The 25,423-nt window shown below is 43.0% G+C and overlaps 1 protein-coding gene across 1 annotated transcript in view; it reads left to right on the top strand.

The window, feature by feature from the left end:
* Positions 1 to 9,952: 9,952 nt before the first annotated feature.
* Positions 9,953 to 25,423, top strand: part of CMTM6 (CKLF like MARVEL transmembrane domain containing 6) — a 52,022-nt gene continuing 36,551 nt past the window's right edge. Inside the window, exon 1 of the mRNA XM_082663988.1 lies at positions 9,953 to 10,132. Within this exon, the coding sequence (XP_082520114.1) occupies positions 9,995 to 10,132 (138 nt within the window). The 5' untranslated portion in view covers positions 9,953 to 9,994. The remainder of the gene's footprint in view (positions 10,133 to 25,423) is intronic.

Below are 25,423 nucleotides of genomic sequence, written 5' to 3'. Positions count from 1 at the left end.
TAATTGCAAAATATTGGAAACAAGCTAAATGCCTATTCATAGGAAATTGGGTGAATAAACTGAGGTATGGCCACTCAATGTAATTATTCAAAAAAAAACAAAACCAAAAAATGAAGCTGATTTCTATGAACTGGCATGCAGGAACTTCAGAACAGTGTATGTCTCTTTCCACTAAAGAAACACAGGGGAGATAACCAGAAGCAAACAAAATGTTACCTGCAGAGGGTGATTGAGCAAAATGAGACAGAACAGATAGACTGAACACCTAAGTGTTCCTTTTTGTATGTTTTTACTTATGGAACTTTTGTTTATGCTTCACATTTTCTAACACTAATACTTAATCGATGATGAAGGGAAAACAGATTGTTTTCTGGAATCTTTAATGACGCTCAGTGTGAGGCACCCTGTGTTAAGAGTGGCCTTCTAATGACAGAGACACCCTGTAATCTAAATCCCAAACTGAACCCCACCCTCTTTTCCCAAAGCAGTCAAAAGATTCCACCTTGCTCCATCACATCTCCCACCCAAGCAATCAGACTGTCCTGAAGTAAAATACCCAACTGATATTAAGGAAGGAGGCTAAGTTATCTAGAGTCTTTTCCCGCAAATACCTCTGAGGAATTAACTCCGCACACAGGAGTGCAGAAAGCCTAGAACGAAAGGCATCACTAGCATTCCTTTGCCATCGCAGCCCTCTGCTGGTATACATAAAATGTGGAGATTGACGAAGTTACTTGCTTATCCTCTAATCTTGTTGATAAACTATCATCCCTAGGAGATTTCTGATCCAAACTTTTCTTTGCTTACTTGGCACAACACAGCACCAAACACTGAAGTGTTTGGAAACGTTGACGAGGAAAACTTGAGACCTTTTTCTTTGCCTCTGTGACACTACTTCTGTGTTCTCCTGCTCTCTAAACATGCCTTTATTTCTGTGACTCCTGTTCACCTTCTCTCGCACTCCTGCCAAAGTCCTAGCCTAAATCCTTCTCTCTGTAGGTTCTTCCCTTGAATTTTTTTTTTCTTTTTTTTTTTTTCTGGCCGTGCAGCTTGGGGGATCTCAGTTCCCTGACCAGGGATTGAACCCAGGCCATGGCAATGAGAGCCCGGAATCCTAACCATTAGGCCACCAGGGAACTCCCTTTCCTTGAACCTTTGTACAGTTCTGTCAGTTTGATGAGTTTCCCAAATGTTTTATCTCCTCCAGATCCATATTTGAAACTAGGTACTAAGAACTCCACTTGAACTTACTTCAGGCACGGAAACCTTGGTGTGTCCTAGTCTGAGTTCTTCACCTTGGCTTTGTTTAGACAAAAGATCCAAAACCTGAAAATAAGGCCGAAGGATTACCAAGTGCGCTTTCGATGCCATATATCAGACTAGAGCAGTGCTTTTCAAAAGGTGGCCCTGCGGATGAATGGATAAAGAAGATGTGGCACATATATACAATGGAATATTACTCAGCCATAAAAAGAAACGAAATTGAGCTATTTGTAGTGAGGTGGATAGACCTAGAGTCTGTCATACACAGTGAAGTAAGTCAGAAAGAAAAAGACAAATACCGTATGCTAACACATATATATGGAATTTAAGAAAAAAGAAAATGTCATGAAGAACCTAGGGGTAAGGCAGGAATAAAGACGCAGACCTCCTAGAGAACGGACTTGAGGTTATGGGGAGGGGGAAGGGTGAGCTGTGACGGGGCGAGAGAGAGTCATGGACATATACACACTAACAAACGTAGTAAGGTAGATAGCTAGTGGGAAGCAGCCGCATGGCACAGGGATATTGGCTCGGTGCTTTGTGACAGCCTGGAGGGGTGGGATAGGGAGGGTGGGAGGGAGGGAGACGCAAGAGGGAAGAGATATGGGAACATATGTATATGTATAACTGATTCACTTTGTTATAAAGCAGAAACTAACACACCATTCTAAAGCAATTATACCCCAATAAAGATGTTAAAAAAAAAAAAAAAAAAAAAGGTGGCCCTGGGCTAGCAGCAGCAGCAGCACGTTGGAACTTGATATAAATACAAACTCCCAAGTTCCACTCAAGATCTCCTGAGTCAGAAACTGTCGGGGTGGAGCCCTAGAAATCTGTGATTCAACAGGCATTCCTGGTGATTCTGCTGAGAATCTGAGGTAAGAACTACTGAACTAGAGTGGGATTGTCAGACTGTGGCTTGTGGGCCAATCCGGCCCAGTGCCTGTTTTTATAAAGTTTTATGGGGATATGGTTGCAATATAGCATTTATTTATGTATCATTTATGGCTGCTTTCACTCTACAACAACAGAATTGAGTACTTACGACAGAGACTGCATTGCCCTCATGGCCTAAGACATTTACCATCTGGCCCTTTACAGAAAAAAGTTTACAAACCCCTAAACTACAGCATTGTCCCCCACACCCTCTGAAGGGTCATCAGTGGTCTAGGGAAAGATAATTTTACTTACTATTTATTATTGAATTGGGCCCAGAGTCTATAACGTTAGGTGTTAATTATAGAAGATATATAAGCTACAAATAATTTTTTGTCTTTATTTATTTTACTTTTAAACATTGAAGTATAGTTGATTTACATTGTGTTAGTTTCAGGTATACAGCAACTTGATCAGTGAGACGTATATCAATTTTTTTCAGATTCTTTTCCCCATATAGGTTATTACAGTGTTGAGTTCCCTGTGCTATCCAGTAAGCCCTTGTTGATTACCTATTTCAGTGGTCCCCAACCTTTTTGGCACCAGGGACCAGGTTCATGGAAGACAATTTTTCCACTGACCTCCCCCCTGCCGCCAGTGACCCACGGGGCGGGCGCGGGGGTATGGTTCAGGTGGTAATGTGAGTGATGGGGAGCGGCAGATGAAGCTTCACTCTTTTGCCCACCACTCACCTCCTGCTGTGCGACCCAGTTCCTAACAGGCCGGGACCAGCACGGGTCCGTGGCCCGGGGCTTGGGGACCCCTGATCTATTTTATATATATTAGTGTGTCTATGTTAATCCCAATTGCTAATTTATCTCTCCACCCCTACCTTTCTCCTTTGGCAACCATAAGTTTGTTTTCTAAGTCTGTGAGTCTCTTTCTGTTTTGTAAATTAGTTCATTTGTATCAGTTTTTAGATTCCACCTATAAGTGATACCATTATATTTGTCTTTCTCTGTCTGACTTACTTCCCTTAGTATGATAATCTCTAGGTCCATCTGTGTTGCTGCAAATGGCATTATTTAATTCCTTTTTATGGCTGAGTAATATTCCATTGTGTATATGTACCACATCTTCTTTATCCATTCATCTGTTGATGGACATTGTGGTTGCTTCCATGTCTTGGCTATTGTAACTAGTGCTGCAGTGAACATTGGGGTGCATGTGTCTTTTCGAATTATGGTTTATCCTGATATATGCCCAGGAGTGGGATTGCTGGATTATGTGGTAGCTCTATTTTCAGTTTTTTAAGGAACCTCCATAGGGTTCTCCATAGTGGCCATTACCAATTTACATTCCCACCAAACGGTATAGGAGGGTTCCCTTTTCTCCACGCCCTCTCCTGCACTTATCGTTTGTAGACTTTTTGATGGTTGGCCATTCTGACTGGTGCGAGGTGATACCTCGTTGTATTTTTGATTTGCGTTTCTCTAATTAGCGATGTTGAGCATCTTTTTGTGTGGTTTTCTCTTTTTAAACAGTGTGAGTAAAATTTACCTCTTGAAAGTGCCCGGTTTTGAATTTTTTTTTCTTTTTTTAAAAGTATTTATTTATTTATTTGGCTGTGCCGGGTCTTAGTTGCGGCACGTGGGATCTTTGTTGCCGGTGCGGGATCTTTAGTTGCAGTATGTGAGATTTTTTTTTTAGTTTCAGGATGCAGAATCTTTTAGTTACGGCATGCGAACTCTTAGTTGTGGCATGTAGGGTCTAGTTCACTGACTGGGGCCCGAACTCAGGTCCCCTGCATTGGGAGCTTGGAGTCTTAGCCACTGGACCACAAGGGATGTCCCTTGAATTGTTTTTTGATGCCCCAGGACATTTCTTGAGGGCAAGTGTCATATACAGCCCCTCAGGCCTTGTGAAGATGGAAGTGCCCGTAAGTCGAGGTTTTAAAGTTGTTGTTGTGGGAAATAGCCACAAGGTGGCAGGATTTCTTCATGCCCAGGTCTGATTACTCAGGCAACCAGAGCCTTAGCGAAAGTGGTGTTCCTGGGTTGTCAGTTAGAGTGGAATGTGCCAGAACAAAGGCCCAAGGACTTGTGTCTCATTACTTCTTACCCTTTACTTTTCACCTTTCCCCAGACAAACCCCAACCCCTAGAAAACCGCTACACTGAGGGTGCTTTCGTCTGGAGGTGGGGCGATTCTAAGGAAGGAGGCTGGAGGTGAGAACCCCACCACCAGGAGACGTGGAGACCAGGTAAGTTTTCAAAACTCTTCCAGCCCAGAGGGTCCACCCTTCTTTGCGTGCACTGGGCTTGGTTTAGCTGTAAGAGGGCCCGCCTGAATCTGGAGATTGTGGTCCCACCCAGAGGGGACCAGGCACTAGAGGGTCAAGGGGGGCTTATTTGATGGTACATCCTTTCTAACTCCCTGAATCCCAGGGTAGTCCAGCCTTGAGACCCAAGCCTACTCAGGCTCCAGGGATGGGACACCAGCTTGGGTCACCAAGGCCTGAGGGGAATATAGTAGGTGTTTCTTTTTTTTTTCTTTTTAATTTAAATTTAATTTTTATTTTATATTGGGGTATTGTTGATTTACAGTGTTGTGTAAGTCTCAAGTCTCAGCGACTTGATTCAGTTATACATAGACATATATCTATTATTTTTCGGATTCTTTTCCCATATAGGTTATTACAGAGCGTTGAGTAGAGTTCCCTGTGTTATCCAGTATCCAGTTATCCCTGTTGATTATTTTATATATATTAGTGTGTCTATGTTAATCCCAATCTCCTAATTTATCCCTCCCCCCCACCTTTCGCCTTTGGCAACCATAAGTTTGTTTTCTGTCTGTGAGTCTGTTTCTGTTTTATAAATTAGTTCATTTGTGTCCATTTTTAGATTCTACCTATAAATGATATGATGTTTGTCTTTGTCTGACTTACTTCACTCTTTTCTGATAGAAGTGAAAATGATTTCTCTGCTAGAGTTAATCACAAAGGCAATAATTTGTGATTATTACAAATTAGCCATTTAGCTAATGGCTAAACATTAGCCAGTTTCGGATCTAACCTAGTAATCTTATTTCAGCTTTTTTTCATACATAGACACACTCACAGACATATACACACATACCACGATCTTTCATATAATTCTCTGAACCATTTTGCATTCTTTTGATTGCTAGTAAGTTAAATAATTCTTTGAAGCATGCTGACATACTTGGAGGACCGTCATGTTTTTCACTTTTTGAAGTTTATACTTTGATCCTGACAAGAGTTAATTCCTCCCATGTTCCTTGTCTCTGTCAATCTTTGTTATATGGCTTGAAATTTTAGCACCTGTTCCAATTCCTCCCTTTTTCTTCAAACACATCAATCGCCAAATCGCTCTGGTTTTCCCTCCCGCACGGTCTTTTCAAGCCACCCCTTCTGCTCTCTTTCCATGACCACTGTCTGAATTTGAGCCTCTCCTTCCTACTTCCAGAACTTCTACAACAGCCCCTACCTGGCTGTTTGTAACCAGCCCAGTCTACACAAGGCTGCTAGAAAAATATCCTCAAGCAAGAGCTCTGGTCATTTCACTTCCCTACTTTGGTGGTTCCTCATTGTTCAACAGTAAAGGAAAGCCCTAGTTCCATAGCCTGATTTCTAAGGCCCTCCAAAATCTGACCCTCAGTTTATCCTCCTTGACAACCCTTTGTCCTTCCAACCTCTGTTCTATGTGCAGTCTCTTTGCTTTCCATCCCGTTGCCCCTCTGCCTGCAGTGCCCTCTGTCCTCTTTCTGCATGTCCAAAGCTCAGTATTCTTTAACCCCCAGCTTGAAGCTCTACCACGTAGATCCTTTTAGCTGAAAGTCATTTCCCTCTACTCCGAGTTCCCAAAACATTTACTTTGTATCTCTTTTATGGCACATACACTTTGTTTTGTGACCTGGTCTGTTATGTATGTTTCTTGTTTCTGTGGCCTCTTTGTTGTTTTTTTTTGCGATTCGCGGGCCTCTCACTGTGTGGCCTCTCCCGTTGCGGAGCACAGGCTCCGGACGCGCAGGCTCAGCGGCCATGGCTCACGGGCCCAGCCGCTCCATGGCATGTGGATCTTCCCGGACCGGGGCATGAACCCGTGTCCCCTACATCAGCAGGCAGACTCTCAACCACTGCGCCACCAGGGAAGCCTTCTGTGGCCTCTTTGTAGGACAGTGTCTGTGGTCCAAATTTGTATCCACATTACTGCCTAACTGTGCTAACATAGATAAGAGAGCCATGAAGTTTTTTCAGTAGGAGCTGCTGGAAACTTAAAATTTCAACTGAAAAGGTAGCACCAAATTATTTTTTTAATGTTGAAAATCTCCTCAAATTATATTTTCCCAAACTATCTCTTTTTGTGAATGTTTTCTTTCCTTCATTTAAAAAATATTAACTATATTAAAGGAGAAAACTGAATACTCTCCAAAACGTAAATGAATCTTCCTTTCTTCTATTTAGTGTATCTTTTCTCTATAAATAAGATTTCTCATTTCAATGCAGCAAGTCCCAGCATTTAACTATCCAGTGTTCTTTATTCATTAATGAAGCGAAAGTTTTCTATGTGGCTGCCGTTTCCACATCCAAAAGACTCCCTAGTACAGTCATCCTATGGTGTCCGGCGGGGGGACTGGTTCCAGGACCCTCCCTGGATACCAAGATCCTCAGATGCTCTAGTCCTTTATATAAAAACATGTATTTGTATATAACATATGCACATCCTCCCATACATTTTAAATCATTTCTAGATAATTTATAATACCTAATACAATGTAAATGCTATGTAAGTAGTTGCTGACATACAGCAAATTCAAGTTTTGCTTTATGGAACTTTATGGAATTTTAAAAAAGTATTTTCTATCTGTGGTTGGTTGAGTCTGCAGATGCAGAACCCATGGATACAGAGGGCCAACTGTACAAGTGTTTGTTCATGAAGACCTAAAATCTTCAGTTGGTCTTTTAATTTATTAAGAAACAATAAGCAATGCACATTTTTTTAAACTGGCAGGGTATTAGTGTCCAAATGCTAGGCACCCCCAAATCAATCAGAGCAAAGGAGGTTATGGCACATCTGCTGTCTCCTACCTAATAGCTTTCATTCCCATCGTGTTATGAAACAGTGTTCCTCCACATTTGGATGGATTTCTCACCGGTAGTATCTGGAGAGCTTCTTACAAAATTATATTCCCAAGACCCACCCAAATCCAGACACTTTGGGGCTGGATCTCCAAGGAGCTTTATTTTATTTTATTTTTTATTTTTTTTTGTGGTACGCGGGCCTCTCACTGTTGTGGCCTCTCCCGTTGTGGAGCACAGGCTCCGGACGCACAGGCTCAGCGGCCATGGCTCACGGGCCCAGCCGCTCCGCGGCATGTGGGATCTTCCCGGACCGGGGCACGAACCCGTGTCCCCTGCATCGGCAGGCGGACTCTCAACCACTGTGCCACCAGGGAAGCCCCAAGGAGCTTTATTTTTAACTTCGCAGATGATTCTTCGGCACCCTGAAGTTTGCGAATCACAGGCTACATTCTATCCTCTTCTAAGTTCAAAGAGAAGCAGAGAACCTTTTTAGACTTTCCCAAGTGCACCGTAAACAAACCAAGAGCGTTGAGAGTCGTCCATTTTTTCTCCTCTCTCTAAGTGTCCTTCTTTGTAACTTTCCCTTAATATTTCATTTTGAAAATATCCAAACACAGAAGTTGAAATAATTGTGCAGTGGACACCTATGTACTACACCATTAACATGTTATCACAGTTGCTTTATCACAAATCTCTCCTTTCATCCATCTCTCTATTCATCAACTCATCTTTTTTTTTTTTCATGAATTTCAAAGTAAATTTCAGACACAGGTAGTATCTAATTTGGGATGATGCTGACTTGAAGAATAACAAGGCAATGAATTCTTGTAGCCCTTGTGAAAGCACAGTGGCTTTATTGGCCAGGATTGGTGGCTGCTTGACCTCAGCAAGAGGTTAAGAATGTGTTTAATCAAAGACAGAAGGATAGTTTGGGCTGACTGTAGATTATCTCCCCGCCTGCCACCCTCATCCCCTGCAGCAGAGTAGTTTCTGTTTGTCTCTATTCATTTGAATGGGAGCTTTTGTTTTGTTACTGGGAGAAGAAAGGGAGGTTTGGGGCTGTGGAGAACAGAAGATAAATGTGAAAGCAGAGGGCAGCAGTAACCCCTCCCTTTAACACTGTTTCAAGGCCCTAATGGAGAGATGGGTTACAGGCTGAGGTTGCTGGCTTAGTGGTTAGCAGCAAGGCCATGAGTCATACTGCCTAGGCCTACATTCTACTTGTCCCTGGGTGTTCGACCTCGGATGTGATACTCAGCCTCTTGGTCTTGTTTCTGAACCGAACTTGGGTCCTCTTGCCCAGCATGCAGCAAAGCCAGTTTACTGACACTGGGTTGTAGTAAAGGAAAGTACTGCATTTATCAGAGGGCCCAGCAAGGAGAATGGACAGCTCATGCTCAAAAGACCCGAGCTCCTTGATGGTTTTCAGGGGAGGGTCTTAAAGGCAACATTTGGGGTGAGAGTTGCAGAGGGCATGACTTTCTTCTGATTGGTTGGTGTTGAGGTAACAGGGTGGTGTTTCAGGAATATATTTTTTTTGTGGTATACGGGCCTCTCACTGTTGTGGCCTCTCCCGCTACGGAGCACAGGCTCCGGACGCGCAGGCTCATGGGCCCAGCCGCTCTGCGGCATGTGGGATCTTCCTGGACCGGAGCACGAACCCGTGTCCCCTGCATCGGCAGGCGGACTCTCAACCACTGCGCCACCAGGGAAGCTCTGTTTCAGGAATATTAATCACCAACCTTCTGGTTCCAACCAGTCTGGGGTCTATGTGCTTGTGGTCAGCATGTAGTCACTATCCTCCACCAGCATGGGGGTCTTAGTTCCTGCAGAACAACTCAAAGATCTGTGGTCAGATTATGTGTATATATCCCCTGAGGAAGAACTAGGACTGTGTTTAATCCCTGAGCTATCATTTCTTGACTGCTTTTCTTTTGTTTCTGCATTCGTCACTTCCATAATTAGTAATTGCTTGACTCTGCTCTTGGGAACTCAGGGAAGGCCTAGGAAGACTAAAGCCTTTTATTAAAAACAAGAACTGGGGGACATGGAGGGGCTTTTGTACCTGGGAGGACTGGGTTCCAGCCTCAGTTTTCTCATCTGTAAAATGAAAGTAATTACAGTACCTACATTATATTGTTGTGGAGAAAATATGTGTGCCTAGCATGTAACTTGATCAACTTCGTTTGCTAAAATATAATTACCTTCCTTGATGAGTATCTTTAAGTTCACACAAAATTAACATATAGGGCTGTAGCAGCTGGTGAACAAAAAAGAGACAAGTAAATGAAACAATTTTGATAGTTAAGCCTAGAAGGAATTCAGAGAGAAGCAGGAGGGAGAAATCCTGAAAGTCCTTCAAGAAAACCCATAGCACTTAAAATGAAATCCAATTTTTTCCCTTGCTCTGCAAGGCCCCTACATTATCTGGCCTCTGCCTACATCTCCAACTTCACCGCCTCTCTTTCTCCCTTATTTAACCTAGCCACACCAGCCGTTTCATAAGGACCCGAGCTCATTGGATCCTCAGGACATTTGCACCTGCTGTTCCCTTTCCTTGGGTCTCTCCGCAGATCTTTACAAGTTAGAAAAGAGGTAAGGCCTCGCGGCAGGGGGCGGGGCTCTGGAGGAGGCGGGGCAGGGGCGGAGTCGGCCGGAAGTGGGGCGGAGGGCCAGGAAGTGAAGGTCCTGGTAGCGGAGTCGGCGAAGTCTGCGAAGCCAGTTGCGGCCTTGCGTTCCCGGACCGTGGGCGATGGAGAACGGAGCGGTCTACAGATCCACGACCGAGGCGCACCCGGGGCCCGCCAGAGGCGCCCGGAGCGGCCTCGTCGCCTACTTCAACCTGCGCCGGCTCAAGGGGACCCGGCTAATCATCAAACTCCTTCAGCTGGTGAGTCCGCGGCCGGGGCTCCCGGGCGAGAGGAGACAGTCGAGCGGCTCTCAGCTGGCAGTTAAGAAGCGGCCGTTTCCACATCTCCAGTTCCTTCCCTCTCCGCCTGGGGAGGGTCCGTTCCCCTCGGGGCTCCCCCTTCCTGCCGGCGCCCCCTCATCCCGGCTCCCTCCCCCGCTGGGTCCCCGACGGCTACCTAGGACCACCGAGCGTGTTTGGCGGGCGCAGGAAATGCGTCAGAGACCCAAGTCAGCCGCGTAGACTTTCTCTCCTCCTCTGTAGGACTTCGGCTCTTCTCCCAGCTGTAACTCTGCATTATCTCCCAAAGTGCCTGTATTTAGACTATGAAACGCTTTTTGTTTATCTTTCTCTGGTTCTTGCGGGTTTCCTGGTGCGAGCCCAAGGGGGCAGTTTAATTTGTTGGACAAAGTCTTCCGATACTACACGAGGCATAGAGATGTGTGTGTCCAATAAATTGTCTCCCAAAAGTTTTATATTGACTGGAAAAGAATTACTTCTGAATGAGCAATATGTGTGTACCAAATACGAAGTCAAAAGGACAGCTTTTTGTGTGTTATGTGTAGGTAGCAGAGCGAGGGCATTCTTTTTCAATGTCGCTGAGTTTCAGTTTACTTTGGGCATTGGTTAAGGACCTTAAACCTACTACTGAAAATATCAAAACATCTTTGAGATTTAAATTTTAATTCAGATTACACACATATTAAGTTCCTATGTTTTGTTTTAACCAATGATGGGTAACATTTTCTGCAAGAGGAAAACTCAGACTGTTTATAGAGTGTTTATGGGTTGGGTTGGTTTTTGGAACCAACCAAGTGAAAATAGCCAGTTAGTTTCCTTGGAAAAATCTTAAGTTCTTAGAAATCAGGTAACCAGAACTTGTATTCTTAGAACTCAGATGACCTGCTTTTATTGGATAGAAAAATAGTAGTCAGAAAACAAACTACTTTTTAGCCACCAAAAAGATCACTTCTGAGAATAATTGGGGAGTCATTTGGAAGCAAGTGACACTGTGGCCTGTGGAACCCAAGGGTCTGGCTCTGTCTCCTTTTAATTCCATATTGGCAACCTTTCTGTTCTTACCAGGTGTCATCAGCTCCCTCCTGCCATTGTTCCTTTGCATGGGCGGTTCCTTCTACCCAGAAGGGCTTCCTTCTGCTCTTCCTCTTGTCAGCTCTCACTTGACTTTTAGATATCAGCCATGTTTCTCTGCCTTAGAGCTAAAACGTTTCTACATAAATAGAACTCTTTAGAACAGAAAAGGGGTAATATTCATCTGAAGCACTCTTGCTGCTCAAAAGACATCATCAATTCTGGTCTGTTGCCCATTAAATCTGCTTTTAGTTGCCTTTATGTTTCCTTTCTAATCAGAACTGGCAAATCTAAAGTAAAATTTCCCATTACCTCGTTTATAGTTTAGTAAACTGTAGTTCCATATCTTCAGAATAGAATACAGCCAGAAGTTTGGATAGACTTTTTACTTGGATGTGGAGAGGAGAGGAAGATGAGTTTGCCTTTCGAGGGTTGTTAGACTATTCCTGCTTGTTCTCCATCATCCGTAGGAGAAGGAGTGAGAGAATAAAAACTGCCACTGCACAGCTTGCGGGATCTTAGTTTCCTGACTCGGGATCGAACCTGTGCCCTCTGCAGTGAAAGCTCGGAGTCCTAACCACTGGACCGCCAGGGAATTCCCTCTGTTTATGGGGAACTTGTAATGTTACAAGAACACTTTCTTTAATATAGATAAAAAAAAATTTCATTATTGCCTTTCATTTTGATGGTTTTCTTTTTGTTCCTGCTTTGTCTGTTTTAATGTCTTGCCTCTTCACAACAGTATATTATAGGAGTTACCCAGAAAGTCCCAAGGAAGTTATATATAGAATAAATGAAAACTGTCATCCAGCCAGGGGCAACAGGCAAAGTTTTCTTTGCCTTAACTCAAACTCTGCCTTTAAGTTGTTTTACTTTAGATAACTTATTTTTTAATTAAATAGAATTGGAAAGCTCCAAGAAGGAAACAACCATAGTGGAGAAACCCCTAATCAAAAGAGGAGGTACTTTGGGCTTCCCTGGTGGTGCAGTGGTTGAGAGTCTGCCTGCCGATGCGGGGACACGGGTTCGTGCCCCGGTCCGGGAAGATCCCACATGACACAGAGCGGCTGGGCCCGTGAGCCATGGCCGCTGAGCCTGCGCGTCCGGAGCCTGTGCTCCGCAACGGGAGAGGCCACAGCAGTGAGAGGCCCGCGTACCGAAAAAAAAAAAAAAAAAAAGAGGAGGTACTTTAATAAGAGACCTGCAAGCCCTATGACATTTTATTCAAAATATAGTGCATTTCTGTGTTTGGGTACATTATTCTAGACCCATAAATCTTATCAGATTCTCAAAGACCCCAAAAGGGAAATGAATCTTATTCTAAAACTTAAAAAACACTGTGTACTTAGGAAATTCTTAGAGTCCTAGGAAGTTGCATTGGATTTCCTCTGAGGTTCTTTCCACTCTTAAGATTTTTAGAAATCTCTGAGGCTCTGTGGGATGTGCTGGTACAGAGCTGAACACCAAAGGGTAGACAGAGAACGGAGCCTGCAAACAGAAGGGGAGGTTAGAGAGAAAAGAGAATAACCAGTTCTTGAGTTAACATACTCTGGGAGTTACATGGCTCTGTCTACCATTCAGATGTGACCTTAATTTTTTCAAAGGCTTGTCCATACACCCTTCCAGAGCTGAAGAAAAAATAGAGACTCAGCTGAGAATTTACCATAAGGAGTCATTGCAGGTCTAAATTGATGCACTTTATTTATTGTACCCTTAGACTGGTCCTTATGCCCATATTTTATTTTGTGACGTTTTTGTTATTGTTATTTTTGAGGGAGTTTGTTTTTGTTTTAAGGGAAGAACTGACCTTTGGCAACCTAATTCCTTGCTAGTAAACTGGTGCAGTCATCTAAGTATGTGTGATATTCTCTCTGCCACAAGCCAGCATGGTGTTTATGGTACCAATTGAATGTCCTGAAGGTTGCATAGTACTATGATTATAATGACTTCTTTTTTTTTTTGGCTGTGTTGGGTCTTCGTTGCTGAGCACGAGCTTTCTCTAGTTGCGGCGAGCCAGGGCTTCTCATTGCGGTGGGCAGGCTCTAGGCACGCGGGCTTCAGTGGTTGGGGCATGCTGGCTTAGTAGTTGCGGCAGGTGGGCCCTAGAGTGCGTGGTCTTCAGTATTTGTGGCACGTGGGCTCAGTAGCTGTGGCTCGCAGGCTGTAGAGCGCAGGCTCAGTAGTTGCAGTGCACGGGCTTAGTTGCTTCGTGGCATGTGGGGTCCTCCTGGACCAGGGATTGAACCCACGTCCCCTGCATTGGCAGGTGGATTCTTAACCACTGCGACACCAGGGAAGTCCCCATAATGGCTCTTCAGGCAAGCAGTTTGATTTAGAATTCACCAGTCATTTAAATTTATTAAATTATAAATATTGTTACTCTGTAAGTGCCAAGAAACAGATCACTTAGAAACAGTTTGTATTATGTTGGTGCTCTTTTCATGATTTAAATGTGAAAACTGTTAGGTACTAAATTGAAATGCTCTGTTTTTACCTTGAAGAAGATCTGTAATGTCAGCAAATTATATCTTCGAATGTTTGGGAGAATAAATGTTTGCCAAAGGCAAGGGAGGCTTACCTGATTTCAGGCTGACTGATTTGTTTACTTGAACCTTATGTATCACTACAAGGTTTTTAATAGCAAATTCAGAAATTCACAGACTAATATAATTGTGTAGATGGAGCCTTATAATCAATAGCAAATGTTAAAAAGTTCTTTTCATGGGAAGTTTTTTGGTGGTAGACTGCTAAATGATGGAGAATTAGTATGTAGTATGATGACTGTTAATTTTAGGGAAGACTGAAGTTTCAGAAAAGGTAGTGAAACTGAAATGGAGACACAGGGTAGTCATTATCTGAATATTTAAGTCACCAGAAGTGTAAGGCCATCTTTAGTCACTAAGACTTCCCAAATGTGTTGACCCTAGCACATTGGTTTTAATGTATGATTTACCAGCAAAAGGGGAAATGCGCAAAACTATGGTTGTAACTTCAAAAACCCAACTTACAGGGAAAACCTACACAAACATACATAGTCGTAAAATGAACTTAACAAACAGTGCTTTATGGGGGGAAACAAGTACAGAGTAGGAGTTAGGAGACCCGGGTTCTTGTCTGTGCCTGGCTCACTTGGGATTTAGTCTGTCAGAGATTAAGTCCATCAACTGTAAGCATGAGGCTGGGAGACTGTGCTCTCCAAGGGCTCTCCCAACTCTAAGAGCTTGATAATTCCCTTAATTATGTTTGGGTAAAATTTCGTCATTAGAAGGAGCCGCATTGGGTGTACGTACTGTTGTTAGATACTTAGCCTAATATCCAGTAAGCAATCTTTAGTACATGCCTTCATGCCATTGAGAGCAAAACTGTTTACCAGAAAGTAATCAGTGAGCCTCTAAATTTATGGGTTGCATTCACCATTATTTCCTTATGCAATTCAGTGACTTTATCTCTTTTCCAATCTTTAACCACTTTGGTATTTAATGCTGGTGACCACACATTTCTCAAACTTCTTCCCTTAACTTTCACATCTTTTTTCTTTTTTAATACAAAAAAGTGTCTGCTTACAAATATAAACATAAATATATACGATTACTTACATATATATGATTAATAAAATAAGCCACATTTCAGCCCTCACACCACTCACACACTCCGCAGCATCATTGTTAGATTTACAATTTGGAGGAGTGTGTTTACTTCCTTTCTTTTTTTTGGCTGCACCGTGCAGCCCCCTACATCGGAAACGCGGAGTCCCAACCGTTGGACCACCAGTGAAGTCCTTGCTTTTAAAATTTTTTGAATTTATTTGTTTGTTTATTTACTTATGGCTGCATTGGGTCTTTGTTGCTGCATACGGATTTTCTCTAGTGCGGCGAGCGGGGGCTACTCTTCGTTGTGGTGCGCGGGCTTCTCATTGTGGAGCACGGGCTCTAGGTGCGCAGCTCAGTAGTTGTGGCACACGGGCTTAGTTGCTCCGTGGCATGTGGGATCTTCCCGGACCAGGGATCGAATCCATGTTCCCTGCATTGGCAGGTGGATTCTTAACCACTGCGCCACCAGGGAAGTCCCGGAAGTCCTTGCTTCTTAAGGAGTTTAGGAAAGAAGTGTTAAACTTCCTGTGACTTGCTTGTCTGGTGCAAGTTGCCCTGTTCTCTCCTCCCCTTGAACTGTTGATGTTCCTTCAGGCCTCATCCGGACCTCCGCTCCTCCTGTCTGCTAACCAACTAAACCAGACAGGCAGTGCCTGCATCTAGAAGTCCATACTCCCTGACACGATCATCACTGTCACTCAACTCCTTAACCATTTTCCTCATCATTTCCCATCCAGTTAGGTTGGTTGCCTTATTATCCCTTTTGGGCTACTGTGCAAATCCTTGCTGGCATGAATCTGTTCTTTTTGTGCTGCACCTGGAATGCCCTCTGCCTATCCTGATCCTGTGTGTCTCTTGGCCCTGATTGGAGTCTTGCTTTCCCACTCATCTTTCTCCAGCTATTATTAGTGCAGGTGGATCTGAACATTTTCCTGATATTTCCTGAATTTATGTATAACAAATGCTCAATTATGAGATATAAAATTATTGTTTTCTTATACATTGATCTTGTTGCTCTGTTATTACATGTTCCTATATATATTACAATGTTGGATACATAATACTCAATACACTGTATTTTTTTAACTTTTTTTTCCAGCATCTTTATTGGAGTATAATTTTGTTTAAAATTTTTATTTATTTATTTATTTATTTATGGCTATATTGGGTTTTCATCGCTGCGTGAGGGCTTTTCTCCAGTTGCGGCATGCGGGCTTCTCATTGCGGTGGCTTCTCTTGTTGCGGAGCACAGGCTCTAGGAGCGTGGGCTTCAGTAGTTGTGGCTCATGGTCTCCAGAGCGCAGGCTCAGTAGTTGTGGCGCATGGGCTTAGTTGCTCCCACGGCATGTGGGATCTTCCCGACCAGGGCTCGAACCCGTGTCTGCTGCGTTGGCAGGCAGATTCTTAGCCACTGCGCCACCAGGGAAGCCCTATTGGAGTATAATTGCTTTACAGTGGTGTGTTAGTTTGTGCTGCATAACAAAGTGAATCGGCTATACATATACATATATCCCCATATCTCCTCCCTCTCGCGTCTCCCTCCCACCCTCCCTATCCCACCCCTATAGGTGGTCACAAAGCACCAAGCTGATCTCCCTGTGCTATGTGGCTGCTTCCCACTAGCTATCTATTTTACATTCGGTAGTATATATAAGTCCACGCCACTCTCTCACTTCGTCCCAGCTTACCCTTCCCCCTCCCTGTGTCCTCAAGTCCATTCTCTATCTCTGCGTCTTTATTCCTGTGCTGGCCCTAGGTTCTTCAGAAACATTTTTTTTTTTAATTCCACATACATGTGTTAGCATATGGTATTTGTTTTTATCTTTCTGACTTACTTCAATCTGCATGACAGATTCTAGGTCCATCCACCTCACTACAAATAACTCAATTTCATTTCTTTTTATGGCTGAGTAATATTCCACTGTATATATGTGCCACATCTTCTTTATCCATTCATCTGTCAGTGGACACTTACATTGCTTCCATGTCCTGGCTATTGTACATAGAGCTGCAGTGAACATTGTGGTACATGACTCTTTTTTACATCTTTATTGGAGTATAATTGCTTTACAATGGTGTGTTAGTTTCTGCTTTATAACAAAGTGAATCAGTTATACATATACATATGATCCCATATCTCTTCCCTCTGGCGTCTCCCTCCCTCCCACCCTCCCTATCCCACCCCTCTAGGTGGTCACAAAGCACCGAGCTGATCTCCCTGTGCTATGCGGCTGCTTCCCACTAGCTATCTATTTTACGTTTGGTAGTGTATATATGTCCATGCCACTCTCTCGCTTTGTCACAGCTTACCCTTCCCCCTCCCCATATCCTCAAGTCCATTCTCTAGTAGGTCTGTGTCTTTATTCCTGTCTTACCCCTAGATTCTTCATGACATTTTTTTTTCTTAAATTCCATATGTATGTGTTAGCATACGGTATTTGTCTTTCTCTTTCTGACTTACTTCACTCTGTATGACAGACTCTAGGTCTATCCACCTCATTACAAATAGCTCAATTTAGTTTCTTTTTATGGCTGAGTAATATTCCATTGTATATATGTGCCACATCTTCTTTATCCATTCATCTGATGATGGACACTTAGGTTGTTTCCATCTCTGGGCTATTGTAAATAGAGCTGCAGTGAACATTTTGGTACATGACTCTTTTTGAATTATGGTTTTCTCAGGGTATATGCCCAGTAGTGGGATTGCTGGGTCATATGGTAGTTCTATTTTTTTTTTTAGTATTTTAAGGAACCTCCATACTGTTCTCCACAGTGGCTGTATCAATTTACATTCCCACCAACAGTGCAAAAGGGTTCCCTTTTCTCCACACCCTCTCCAGCATTTATTATTTGTAGATTTTTTGATGATGGCCATTCTGACTGGTGTGAGGTGATAACCTCGTAGTTTTGATTTGCATTTCTCTAATGATTAGTGATGTTGAGCATTCTTTCATGTGTTTGTTGGTAGTCTGTATATCTTCTTTGGAGAAATGTCTATTTAGGTCTTCTGCCCATTTTTGGATTGGGTTGTTTGTTTTTTTGATATTGAGCTGCATGAGCTGCTTATAAATTTTGGAGATTAATTCTTTGTCAGTTGCTTCATTTGCAAATATTTTCTCCCATTCTGAGGGTTGTCTTTTCGTCTTGTTTACGGTTTCCTTTGCTGTGCAAAAGCTTTGAAGTTTCATTAGGTCCCATTTGTTTATTTTTGTTTTTATTTCCATTTCTCTAGGAGGTGGGTCAAAAAGGATCTTGCTGTGATTTATGTCATAGAGTGTCCTGCCTATGTTTTCCTCTAAGAGTTTGATAGTTTCTGGCCTTACATTTAGGTCTTTAATCCATTTTGAGCTTATTTTTGTGTATGGCGTTAGGGAGTGATCTAATTTCATACTTTTACATGTACCTGTCCAGTTTTCCCAGCACCACTTATTGAAGAGGCTGTCTTTTCTCCACTGTACATTCCTGCCTCCTTTATCAAAGATAAGGTGACCATATGTGCGTGGGTTTATCTCTGGGCTTTCTATCCTGTTCCATTGATCTATCTTTCTGTTTTTGTGCCAGTACCATACTGTCTTGATTACTGTAGTTTTGTAGTATAGTCTGAAGTCAGGGAGCCTGATTCCTCCAGCTCCGTTTTTCTTTCTCAAGATTGCTTTGCTACTCAGGGTCTTTTGTGTTTCCATACAAATTGTGAAATTTTTTGTTCTAGTTCTGTGAAAAATGCCAGTGGTAGTTTGATAGGGATTGCATTGAATCTGTAGATTGCTTTTGGAGGTAGAGTCATTTTCACAATGTTGATTCTTCCCATCCAAGAACATGGTATATCTCTCCATCTATTTGTATCATCTTTAATTTCTTTCATCAGTGGCTTATAACTTTCTGCATACAGGTCTTTTGTCTCCTTAGTTAGGTTTATTCCTAGATATTTTATTCTTGTTGCAATGGTAAATGGGAGTGTTTTCTTGATTTCACTTTCAGATTTTTCATCATTAGTGTATAGGAATGCCAGAGATTTCTGTGCATTAATTTTGTATCCTGCTACTTTACCAAATTCATCGATTAGCTCTAGCAGTTTTCTGGTAGCATCTTTAGGATTTGCTATGTATAGTATCATGTCATCTGCAAACAGTGACAGCTTTACTTCTTCTTTTCCGATTTGGATTCCCTTTATTTCCTCTTCTTCTGATTTTTGTGGCTAAAACTTCCAAAACTATGTTGAATAGGAGTGGTGAGTGTGGGCAACCATGTCTTGTTCCTGATCTTAGTGCAAATGCTTTCAGTTTTTCACTGAGGACGATGTTGGCTGTGGGTTTGTCATATATGGCCTTGATTATGTTGAGGAAAGTTCCCTCTATGCCTACTTTCTGCAGGGTTTTTATCATAAATGGGTGTTGAATTTTGTCGAAAGCTTTCTCTGCATCTATTGAGATGATCATGTGGTTTTTCTCCTTCACTTTGTTAATATGGTGTATCACGTTGATTGATTTGCGTATATTGAAGAACCCTTGCATTCCTGGAATAAACCCCACTTGATCATGGTGTATGATCTGTTTAATGTGCTGTCGGATTCTGTTTGCTAGTATTTTGTTGAGGATTATTGCATCTGTGTTCATCAGTGATATTGGCCTGTATTTTTCTTTCTTTGTGACATCCTTGTCTGGTTTTGGTATCAGGGTGATTGTGGCCTCGTAGAATGAGTTTGGGAGTGTTCCTCCCTCTGCTATATTTTGGAAGAATTTGAGAAGGCTAGGTGTTAGCTCTTCTCTAAATGTTTGATAGAATTCCCCTGTGAAGCCATCTGGTACTGGGCTTTTGTTTGTTGGAAGAATTTTTTTTTTTTTTTTTTTTTGCGGTACATGGGCCTCTCACTGTTGCGGCCTCTCCCATTGGGGAGCACAGGCTCCGGACGCACAGGCTCAGCAGCCATGTCTCACGGGCCCAGCCGCTTCGTGGCATGTGGGATCCTCCCGGACCGGGGCACGAACCCGTGTCCCCTGCAATGGCAGGCGGACTCCCAACCACTGCGCCACCAGGGAAGTCCTGTTGGAAGGTTTTTAATCACAGTTTCAATTTCAGTGCTTGTAATTGGTCTGTTCATATTTCTGTTTCTTCCTGATTCAGTCTTGGCAGGTTGTGCATTTCTAAGAATTTGTCCATTTCTTCCAGGTTGTCCATTTTATTGGCATAGAGTTGCTTGTAGTAATCTCTCATGATCTTTTGAACTTCTGCAGTGTCAGTTGTTACCTCTCCTTTTTCATTTCTAATTCTATTGATTTGAGTCTTCTATCTTTTTTCTTGATGAGTCTGGCTAATGTTTTATCTATTTTGTTTATCTTCTCAAAGAACCAGCTTTTAGTGTTATTGATCTTTTCTATCGTTTCCTTCATTTCTTTTTCATTTATTTCTGATCTGATTTTTATGATTTCTTTCCTTCTGCTAACTTTGGGGGTTTTTTGTTCTTCTTTCTCTAATTGCTTTAGGTGCAAGGTTAGGTTGTTTATTCGAGATGCTTCCTGTTTCTTAAGGTAGGATTGTATTGCTATAAAGTTCCCTCTTAGAACTGCTTTTGCTGCATCCCATAGATTTTGGGTTGTCGTGTCTCCATTGTCATTTGTTTCTAGGTATTTTTTAATTTCCTCTTTGATTTCTTCAGTGATCACTTCGTTATTAAGTAGTGTATTGTTTAGCCTCCATATGTTTGTATTTTTTACAGATCTTTTCCTGTAATTGATATCTAGTCTCATAGCATTGTGGTCGGAAAAGATACTTGATACAATTTCGATTTTTTTAAATTTACCAAGGCTTGATTTGTGACCCAAGATATGATCTATCCTGGAGAATGTTCCATGAGCACTTGAGAAAAATGTGTATTCTGTTGTTTTTGGATGGAATGTTCTATAAATATCAATTAAGTCCATCTTGTTTAATGTATCATTTAAAGCTTGTGTTTCCTTATTTATTTTCATTTTGGATGATCTGTCCATTGGTGAAAGTGGGGTGTTGAAGTCTCCTACTATGAATGTGTTACTGTTGATATCCCCTTTTATGGCTGTTAGTATTTGCCTTATGTATTGAGGTGCTCCTATGTTGGGTGCATAAATATTTACAATTGTTATATCTTCTTCTTGAATTGATCCCTTGATCATTATGTAGTGTCCTTCTTTGTCTCTTGTAATGGTCCTTATTTTAAAGTCTGTTTTGTCTGATATGAGAATTGCTACTTCAGCTTTCTTTTGGTTTCCGTTTGCATGGAATATCTTTTTCCATCCCCTCACTTTCAGTCTGTATGTGTCTCTAGGTCTGAAGTGGGTCTCTTGTAGACAGCATATATATGGGTCTTGTTTTTGTATCCATTCAGCCAATCTGTCTCTTTCGGTGGGAGCATTTAGTCCGTTTACAGTTAAGGTAATTATCGATATGTATGTTCCTATTCCCATTTTCTTAATTGTTTTGGGTTTGTTATTGTAGGTCTTTTCCTTCTCTTGTGTTTCTTGCCTAGAGAAGTTCCTTTAGCATTTGTTGTAAAGCTGGTTTGGTGGTGCTGAACTCTCTCAGCTTTTGCTTGTCTGTAAAGGTTTTAATTTCTCCATCAAATCTGAATGAGATCCTTGCTGGGTAGAGTAATCTTGGTTGCAGGTTTTTCTCCTTCATCACTATAAATATGTCCTGCCAGTTCCTTCTGGCTTGCAGAGTTTCTGCTGAAAGATCAGCTGTTAACCTTATGAGGATTCCCTTGTGTTATTTGTTTTTTTTCCTTTGTGGCTTTTAATATGTTTTCTGTGTTTTTAATTTTTGATAGTTTGATTAATATGTGTCTTGGCGTATTTCTCCTTGGATTTATCCTGTATGGGACTCTCTGTGCTTCCTGGACTTGATTAACTATTTCCTTCCCCGTATTAGGGAAGTTTTCAACTATAATCTCTTCAAATATTTTCTCAGTCCCTCTCTTTTTCTCTTCGTCTTCTGGAACCCCTATAATTCGAATGTTGGTGCGTTTAATGTTGTCCCCGAGGTCTCTGAGACTGTCCTCAGTTCTTTTCATTCTTTTTTCTTTATTCTGCTCTGCAGTAGTTACTTCCACTATTTTATCTTCCAGGTCACTTATCCGTTCTGCTGCCTCAGTTATTCTGCTATTGATCCCATCTAGAGTATTTTTAATTTCATTTATTGTATTGTTCATCATTGCTTGTTTCATCTTTAGTTCTTCTCGGTCCTTGTTAAATGTTTCTTGCATTTTGTCTATTTCCAAGATTTTGGATGATCTTTACTATCATTATTCTGAATTCTTTTTCAGGTGGACTGCCTATTTCCTCTTCATCTGTTAGGTCTGGTGGGTTTTTATGTTGCTCCTTCATCTGCTGTGTGTTTTTCTGTCTTCTCCTTTTGCTTATCTTACTGTGTATGGGGTCTCCTTTTTGCAGGCTGCAGGTTTGTTGTTCCCGCTGTTTTTGGTGTCTGTCCCCAGTGTCTGAAGGTGGTTCAGTGGGTTGTGTAGGCTTCCTGGTGGAGGGGACTAGTGCCTGGTTCTGGTGGATGAGGCTGGATCTTGTCTTTCTGGTGGGCAGGTCCACGTCTGGTGGTGTGTTTTGGGGTGTCTGTGAACTTATTATGATTTTAGGCAGCCTCTCTGCTAATGGGTGGGGTTGTGTTCCTGTCTTGCTAGTTGTTTGGCATAGGGTGTCCAGCACTGTAGCTTGCTGGTTGTTGAGTGAAGCTGGGTGCTGGTGTTGAGATGGAGGTCTGTGGGAGATATTTTCGCCATTTGATATTATGTGGAGCTGGGAGGTCTCTTGTGGACCAGTGTCCTGAAGTTGGCTCTCCCACCTCAGAGGCACAGCACTGACTCCTGGCTGCAACACCAAGAGCCTTTCATCCACACAGTGCAGAATAAAAGGGAGAAAAAGTAGAAAAAGAAAGAAAGGAAGGAAGGAAGAAAGGGAGGGAGGGAGGGAGGGAGGATGGAAGGAGGGAAGGAAAGAAAGAAAGAAAGAAAGAAGGTAAAGTAAGATAAAATAATTATTAAGAAAAAAAATTTTTTTAAAAAAGAAAAAAAAACAAGACGGGTAGAACCCTAGGACAAATGGTGAAAGCAAAGCTCTACAGACAAAATCTCACACAGAAGCATACACATACACACTCACAAAAAGAGGAAAAGGGGAAAAAATCATAAATCTTGCTCTCAAAGTCCACCTCCTCAATTTGGGATGATTCATTGTCTATTCATGTATTCCACAGATGCAGGGTACATCAAGTTGATTGTGGAGCTTTAATCCGCTGCTTCTGAGGCTGCTGGGAGAGATTTCCCTTTCTCTTCTTTGTTCTCACATCTCCCGGGGCTCAGCTTTGAATTTCGCCCCGCCTCTGAGTGTAGGTCGCTGGAGGGCGTCTGTCCTTCTCTCAGACAGGACCGGGTTAAAGGAGCCACTGATTCGGGGGCTGTGGCTCACTCAGGCCAGTGGGAGGGAGCGGCATGGAGTGCGGGGCACACCTGCGGCGGCAGAGGCCGGCGTGTCACTGCAGCAGCCTGAGGTGCGCCGTGTGTTCTCCTGGGGAAGTTGTTGCTGGATCCCGGGACCCTGGCAGTGGCGGGCTGCACAGGCTCCCCGGAAGGGGGGTGTGGATAGTGACCTGTGCTCGCACACAGGCTTCTTGGTGGCGGCAGCAGCAGCCTTAGCGTCTCATGCCCATCTCTTGGGTCCGTGCTTTTAGCCGCGGCTCACGCCCGTCTCTGGAGCTCCTTTAAGCAGCGCTCTTAATCCCCTCTCCTCGCACACCAGGAAACAAAGAGGGAAGAGAAAGTCTCTTGCCTCTTCGGCAGGTCCAGACTTTTCCCCGGACTCCCTCCCGGCTAGCCGTGGTGTACTAACCCCTTGCAGGTGTGTTCACGCCACCAACCCCAGTCCTCTCCCTGCTCTCCGACCGAAGCCCAAGCCTCAGCTCCCAGCGCCGCCCGCCCCTGCGTGTGAGCAGACAATCCTCTCGGGCTGGTGAGTGCCGGTTGGCACTGATCCTCTGTGCGGGAATCTCTTTGCTTTGCCCTCTGCACCCCTGTTGCTGTGCTCTCCTTCGCGGCCCTGAAGCTTTCCCCGTCCGCCACTCGCAGTCTCTGCCCGTGAAGGGGCTTCCTAGTGGGTGGAAACCTTTCCTCTTTCACAGCTCCCTCCCACTGGTGCAGGGCCCATCCCTATCCTTTTGTCTCTGTTTATTCTTTTTTCTTTTGCCCTACCCAGGTACGTGGGGACTTTCTTGCCTTTTGGGCGTCTGAGGTCTTCTGCCAGCGTTCAGTAGGTGTTCTGTAGGAGTTGTTCCACGTGTAGATGTATTTCTGGTGTGTCTGTGGGGAGGAAGGTCATCTCCGCGTCTTACTCTTCCACCATCTTCCCCTCATCCCCATGACTCTTTTTGAATTACGGTTTTCTTAGGGTATATGCCCAGTAGTGGGATTGCTGGGTCATATGGTAGTTCTATTTTTAGTTTTTTAAGGAACCTCCATACTGTTCTCCATAGTGGCTGCATCAATTTACATTCCCATCAACAGTGCAAGAGGGTTCCCTTTTCTCCACACCCTCTCCAGCATTTGTTTGTAAATTTTTTGAAGATAGCCGTTCTAACTGGTGTGAGGTGATACCTCATTGTAGTTTTGATTTGCATTTCTCTAATGATTAGTGATGTTGAACATGCTTTCATGTGTTTCTTGGCTGTCTGTATATCTTCTTTGGAGAAATGTTTATTTAGGTCTTCTGCCCATTCTTGGGTTGTTTGTTTTTTTGATACTGAGCTGCATGAGCTGCTTGTTAATTTTGGAGATTAATCCTTTGTCAGTTGCTTCATTTGCAAGTATTTTCTCCCATTCTGAAGGTTGTCTTTTCATCTTGTTTATGGTTTCCTTTGCTGTGCAGGAGCTTTGAAGTTTCATTATGTCCCATTTGTTTTTTGTTTGTTTGTTTTTTGCGGTACGCGGGCCTCTCACTGTTCTGGCCTCTCCCGTTGCGGAGCAGAGGCTCTGGACGCGCAGGCTCAGCGGCCATGGCTCACGGGCCTAGCTGCTCTGCGGCATGTGGGATCTTCCCGGACCGGGGCACGAACCCGTGTCCCCTGCATCGGCAGGCGTACTCTCAGCCACTACGCTACCAGCGAAGCCCCCATTTGTTTATTTTTATTTTTATTTCCATTTCTCTAGGAGGTGGGTCAAAAACAATCTTGCTGTGATTTATGTCAGGGAGTGTCCTTTCTGTGTTTTCCTCTAGGAGTTTTATAGTTTCCAGTCTTACATTTAGGTCTTTAATCCTTTTTGAGTTTATTTTTGTGTATGGTGTTAGGGAGTGTTCTAATTTCATTTTTTTACATGTAGCTGTCCAGTTTTCCCAGCACCACTTACTGAAGAGGATGTCTTTTCTCCACTGTATAGTCTTGCCTCCTTTATCAAAATAAGGTGACCATATGTGCGTGGGTTTATCTCTGGGCTTTCTATCCTGTTCCATTGATCTGTATTTCTGTTTTTGTGTCAGTACCATACTGTTGATTACTGTAGCCTTGTAGTATATTCTGAAGGCAGGGAGCCTGATTCCTCTACCTCCATTTTTCTTTC

This window comes from Grampus griseus (assembly GCF_964374135.1).
Source record: "Grampus griseus genome assembly, chromosome: 10".
Taxonomy (NCBI): Eukaryota; Metazoa; Chordata; class Mammalia; order Artiodactyla; family Delphinidae; genus Grampus; species Grampus griseus.
Note: the sequence above shows the minus strand (reverse complement) of the source record. Positions and strands in the feature narration are given on the sequence as shown.